Below are 6,485 nucleotides of genomic sequence, written 5' to 3' on the forward strand. Positions count from 1 at the left end.
CTTCTAAAGAATTAGTTTGAGATTATGAAGGTCAGCTTTATCAAGCCTCACAATCTTCTGATCACGCTGGCACGCGCAACTCTCGGTGTGCGTCGGGAAGTGTAAAACAAGATCAACACACAGGGCAATATTCAGATAAACAGTATCTCTCCCATCGCGTCTCAGGCCATCCGGTGTTTTTGGTCTTACTTTTAGTTTGCACAGCAATGTTTAATCACACAACCAGCAAGAGATTACGTAAAGCTTACTCAGCCGTTACACGCCAGTTTTTTTGACGAGGAGCCAAAAACCTGAGAGCTGGTGTGAATAAAATGTTGCACAGAAAGTATTAAAAAACAGGCAGCAGTGGGGCACTTTTATTTTTAGACACTTAGTCCATCAAAAGCAGTCTGAAGCAACAGATTCGTCTTCCTCCTCCGAAACATTGCAGATGCCAACGCCTTACGGAGCCCTGCTGGGATAGTAGGAAGTTTTATCAAGGAGTCAACTGAGGAGGGTGGATTTTTAATTAAAAGTAAACAGCTTCCAGGACAGAAGCCTGCAAAGACATCATTGTGTGGTTTAATATAAAGACACTCTCTGGCTATTCCTCTTGCTTGCTGTCTTTTCCACTGCTTTGCATGCAGTGATGCAGAGGGCTGCCTAATGTGACACGTCGATCCCCGGGGGTGTGCTTTAGGAGGACACATCTGTGTTTCTCAGGGAGCTGAACTACTAACCTCTGGGAGACAAATGTGAAGAATTCCCCCAATCACAAAGCAGCAGTGATAGCGGTCACACCACATCACACAATCCCCACATTTTTATGTAAGAGGAAAATGTGTTCCCCTCCCCTAAACAAGACTGTCAGATTACATCTAGACACTTGATAGACTTGTGCCAAGTTGGTGTAAAAGAGGCTGAGCCGTAGAGTGCACCATGTATTGGGGCGACTGTGGTTCAGAGGGTTGGGAAGCTCGTCTTGTAACCGGAAGGTTGCTGGTTCGATCCCCTGCTCTGTCTGTCCTGGTCGTTGTGTCCTTGGGCAAGACACTTCACCTACCACCTACTGGTGTTGGCGCGATATGGCAGCCTCGCTTCTGTCAGTCTGTGGCTACCACTGTAGGTTCACCTCTTCCTATTTTATGTTTAAGTCGCTGTCTTGTGTTTTTTCCAGCATACTTTCCATATCCAAGTGTTTTCCGGGCATGCCTGCCCTACAGAGGAAAAGTGCTGTCTGCTTCCTGCTTGTTCTGCACATTCATGCGTAAGCTTTCATCAGCTCTTATAGCAAACAAACAGTAGATTCTGTCATCCTCTCATGTCCATCTGTCACTGGCAGCTTTGCATGCTTCCTCTGTCATTAGAATGGGGAAAAAACAATGGCTAAAATGTATTGTTTCATCATAACAGCTTGACGTACTCAAAATTTTGCTATTCATTACTTCATTTTCCTATCAGATTTCTGATGAGCATTTGGGAAATGACAGCAATGAAGCGCAATAGTGATAATCCAACGTGTACTTAATGTATTTACATGTTTGAAGGCGGCCATTTGGCTATCTGCGTGACTCTGGCACAGCTGACCTGCCTTGGCTTGACTTGACCGAGAGACCAAGTGCATGTGGGCAGGGATGAGCCACACTATCTGTGTGCTCAACTTCACCACGGATTGAGGATGGAGGGGCGTGATTTTGATCTGGTGTCACAAGTTTTCAAAGCACACCCACGGTTTCATGTTATACTTCTTTGGGTTAGGGTTACAGCCTTGATTACTCAAGAAAAAGGGTCACAGTGTCTCTGATATATCTGCATGTTAATCTTTGGAAACAAAAAGCATTGTGCTGGGATTCTGGAAATCAATTAACCTTTATTCTATTGATCATTTGATACAATACAGAAACTGTTACTGAGAAGACAAAGTTAGTTTAATTTAAAATGTCTCCATTGCATACCAGCATATCGCAGCATCTCCCCTCCCACAGTGGTCACAGTGATCCATTGTCTTGTTCCTCCTCCCCGTGTTTCCGCTTTATTAGATAAACAACTCTTCAGACCTCACGTCTTCCTCCATCCCCTTCTTCCACCTCTCACCTTATCCACCAGCACAAAGCCAGGCAATCCCTCATTCAAAATCAGACCGGTATCATAAATGTCATTCAAATGTAATCTCTAAATGACATTTACCTCTGTTACAGATGACTTCCAGAGCAGCAGATACTTGGAAAATGTGCCACAAGCTCACACATCCTGGGGTCCTACACTGAAAGTCCATGACAGGCAGATGTGGGTGGAGCTTTCAATGTGTCATCAAGTGAGAGGGGCGAGGAGATGTATAAAAAAGAGTGGCACAGTTCAGACAGCTTCAGACCAGACACTGGCAGCACATGAAGAACACAGTTGCAACTGTATGGATAACAGTCTCTGCAGAGCTCCATCCGTCCACTATGTCTGCTCAGAGCAGCGTTCTGCTTCTCGTCACTCTTTGGGCTTCAGTGCAAGATGGTAAGTGCTATATATTCTTTTTCAGTGGGGTGTTCATGGCACAGTTTTTTGTAAGACAACAGCCTACAATCAAATATTTACACTGGCATTAATCACAGCCACACTGTGCGCAGTGACATGTTAAATATGCAACATACAGCAGCTTGTTTGTAACACCTTTAAAGCTGCTGCTGTTTTTAAACCTAAAATCACAAAGAGAAACTGGAGTGTTTGTGAGTCCTTATTATGCCAAAGTATTCATAGATTCATTTGCTTGGTCATTGTAAATGATCAGAATCAATTTGAATCTAGATCGGTGTTTCTCTCTCTATATATATATATCTTTTTAAATATGTGGAAAATAACGAAAGTGAGCCAGACTACTGACAGGTATTGTTACTTAGCTGGAGCTGATGTTGTGTTTGGTTAACCCTTCCCATCTCTGACTAGGTTTAGGTCTACCAGTGATGAACCAGATGGAGGTGGAGGTTCAAGAAAGAGTCCCAACACATCGATTGAGGACCAAACGCTGTGCCTGCTCTAACCCGCTGGACTCAGAGTGTCACTATTTCTGCCACCTGGACATCATATGGATCAACACACCCAGGTGAGCTTAAAAGGAAGCGCCGTGAAAAATGCCTGAAGGCTCTGAGCATATTTTCCTGTATAGTAGTGACACATCTCACAGCCTTGCAGCCCAGACGCTGCAGAACAACTTTGCTGTCATTATCACTGTAGTCGGCAGCAGTGAGATATCAAAGAGCAAAGTCTGCAGGCTGGTTATATCACGAGCAAGGCACTGACTTTGTATTTCTCTCTACAGCAAGACGACAGTTTATGGTCTTGGTGGTGCTTTTTCTCGACGCAGACGATCCACTGGCCGCTGCACATGTGCCAATCGCGATGACCAACCCTGCACCAAATTCTGCTATCTCAGGTGAGCACCTCATACAGCCTCAAAACCTCAATGTAAAGCACTAGATTAAAGGCAAAGCTGAGAATATATGTTTAGCTCACTGTAGGTAAAGGCAGGTAATATTTCCCTTTGAGGATGACAGGGAGAAGTAGGTATAAGGAAACAGCTCGTGCTATTATTAGCCTAAATATGTTTTCACTGAGTCCCACTTGTCCAAGGGTGTGACTGTCAAAACAATGCAGCTGGAGCTGAGGGAGTGGAGTAAGCGTACAAAGTTCAAGCAGGTTGTTTCTGATCGGCTTAGATGTGCAGATTACACAGATCGTGTAATAAAGCCGGCCTGGTCCCTGTCCTGTGATTTATGTATCTGGATCTGGATACCAGTGAAGCGCTAAACAGAGAACACAAGAAGAGGCATGGTTGAATGGCAGCATTCTTCAAACCTTGACAGAAACGATAACTGCTGATTGTGGGCCTGGAACATAAAACATTTAGTGAGCCTGTAAAGATAAGAGTCTTTTAGGTTAACACAGAGTGCTAAAAAATAAGCAGCGCTGGATCATGATCAATAAAAGTTTTTAAAGTGACAACCTTCAGCTTAAGCATGACTATTGGTGTTTTATTGGCTCTTTCTCTGCAGCCCTGAAATCAAATCTCTGCAAAGACAAAAACGGCACTCAGTCAGCATTCTCAGGTGAGCTGTGAAAGTTTTTAAAATGCCTTTAAAACCGATATATAAGTTATATTATGATGATTATGATGATATTTGAAGTTGGTGGCTGACGTTTGTCTTTTTTGTGTGCAGCAGAGTGAAGAGGGCGCAGGGTGCACATGATTCAGACAGAGGCAAGTCTCCGTGGGCTCAGGTGAAGCGCGCTGGCTAAACAGTGGAGCTACTGGAGCAGGGGGAAAATGAGAGAGAGAGCAGTGAGCACCTGAACAAATTACCCTCCTTTGATACAGAGGAGGGGAAACAAAGGGCTGAGAGATGAGTCCCACACAGGAAGGCCATGGAGAAAAGCCAAAGCGCCACAAAGATCGTCTGTTCGTACCTGCAATTAGGGGGCGGAAAATATGCCGCCAGTTCTGCAGGCGTAATGGAAACAGAAGAAGAGGATCGCAGCTGATATGAGTTATCAGGTCATGTGTGACTTTTGCCTTTTGGTGTGTCAGAGCTGTGTGACTGTGCAGACAGGCCAGGCCAGCACCGACTAAGAAGACAGAAAGAGGAAGAGGAGACTTGTACTTCGTATGTACGAGTCATATTTTTGCTGTTGCATAAGACTCTATTTACTATATTATAGAGCTCTAATACTACAGCTTATAAAATTAACTTTTTCACTATCATTGGGGGTTTTTGACTTTGTTAAATGAAGTTTTTTTTTCAAGGATATTACAAGATTTCTGTACAAAAGCATATTGTGTGTAAAAGTAAATACATTTATAAAGCTGTCAGTTCTTTTAATCAAACAATAAAGAAAATGCACATGACGTTGTGTGCGTTGTCTTATGTTATGTCTCTTACGTTTCACTTTGTGGCGTCCTGTGTTTGCTTCAGGAAAGCAGAGAGGTGATTACTCTTAATAAATCACATGGGAAAATTGATCTGAGGGAACCATATTTAGCAGCTGTTGCTATTCAATTGTGTGTGGATCAAACATATTGTCAGAGATCAAACAGAGGCCTGACATGGGTGAATGGTTCAGGAATCTGCGCTTCACATCAGTTATAAGTTTACCTGCTGTTCAAAGGCAGCACAGGCTTTGTTTTCATAAGGATCTATGGAAAGAATGCATGTTTTTGTAAACCAGAGGGTGAGAACACGCTTTGAAATTCCCACTCGCTCCGTGTTCCTTACCGACTGTTTGTACAGCACATACTCTCCGTTCACACGTGAATATGTAAGAGGGCAGATGAGCGTCAAAGTCCCAAAGGAAGCAATTATCAGAGATGATTTATCCGGCCCTCACTTTCTAATCAAAAAACACTAACAGCTACACACGAGTGATAGTATGCCTTTTTATTTCTGGAGTAGGATTTCCTGCTTGACTGCATTTCTTTTCAGGTCATAACTTCCCTTCAACGCTTTCTGGGGAGACCCCCTGCAGCCCACTTTTCCAAACAGGCCTGAACACAGTCTCAGCTTTTCCTCACAAACAGACTGCCTGAATCCACAGTGGACACAGTAATAGCAGACATCTTCAGATGCAGTTTCACAACGCTTCACACAGCTCTGATACTCTGCTTTATCCTTGCCTTACAAGCTACCTGCAATACATGAAAGAAGAAGTGAGAGCAGGGAAATGACAGGAAGTCTATATACGTTCATTCGGGGTTGATGTTGTGGTCATGCATTTTAAATTAGGGCATTTCCTCATTCTGCTTGCCAAGAGGGACCAACAGCAGTAATAAACAACTGTAATGACTCTGCTGTAACGCAATACAGAGATAAAGATGATTAAAAAAAACATTCACATGATTAATAATTAACTTACAAAGAAATATGACTGTGTCAGCTAAGCTGTGAGAAAGCACAGGCTGTCTCAGTGCAGAACTCTGTCCATGGTGCTGGAACAGGAGAGGCTCTAGTAAACCACGTTACTGCTGATGGATGAGCTTTACTGGTTTCCACCAACACTCTGGCAGTATTTCTCCATTGCCAGTAGAGAGTGCGCTACTCAGGCCTTTTCTAAATGATCAGCTTTTGTCCTTCAATATAAATTGCTTTCCAATTTCATTCAGATACAGAAAATACAAGCATGGTGCATAAAATAAAAAAGTTAGTAAATTAAGATGTAAAATTGAAATGTGTGTATGAAAACAGGCTGGAAAAATCCAAAACAGTGGACATGCACTATGCCCTAAATTGCACGTGAGTGAGTTATCTCTTGATCTAAAAAAAAAAAAAGAAAGTCTGACAAACATTAAACTGAATTTTATGCACTTGCCAATTTTGTGTTTAATTGGTTTCCACAAAGACAAAAGCCGTTTGGGTGTAGCTGTTATGTTTCAGTGGTGTGTCTTACAGATACCTTGTGGGAGGTGTAATAGACAAGTGGCTGTACAATAATAATACAATAACAATGTTTCTCCAATTTTGTGTCAA

General features: G+C 42.8%; 1 protein-coding gene across 1 annotated transcript; it reads left to right on the forward strand.

Moving 5' to 3' along the window:
• Window positions 1-2,426: 2,426 nt before the first annotated feature.
• LOC308405519 (endothelin-2) lies at window positions 2,427-4,721 on the forward strand (the record flags this gene model as incomplete). Its single annotated transcript, XM_080896191.1, has 5 exons — window positions 2,427-2,484; window positions 2,914-3,070; window positions 3,287-3,400; window positions 4,020-4,073; window positions 4,185-4,721. 5 exons carry the CDS (start codon window positions 2,427-2,429, stop codon window positions 4,261-4,263), a joined length of 462 nt encoding a protein of 153 aa, XP_080752317.1. The 3' UTR covers window positions 4,264-4,721.
• Window positions 4,722-6,485: the final 1,764 nt, after the last annotated feature.

Source organism: Rhamphochromis sp. 'chilingali' (genome assembly GCF_963969265.1).
Source record: "Rhamphochromis sp. 'chilingali' genome assembly, chromosome: 11".
Lineage (NCBI taxonomy): Eukaryota > Metazoa > Chordata > Actinopteri > Cichliformes > Cichlidae > Rhamphochromis > Rhamphochromis sp. 'chilingali'.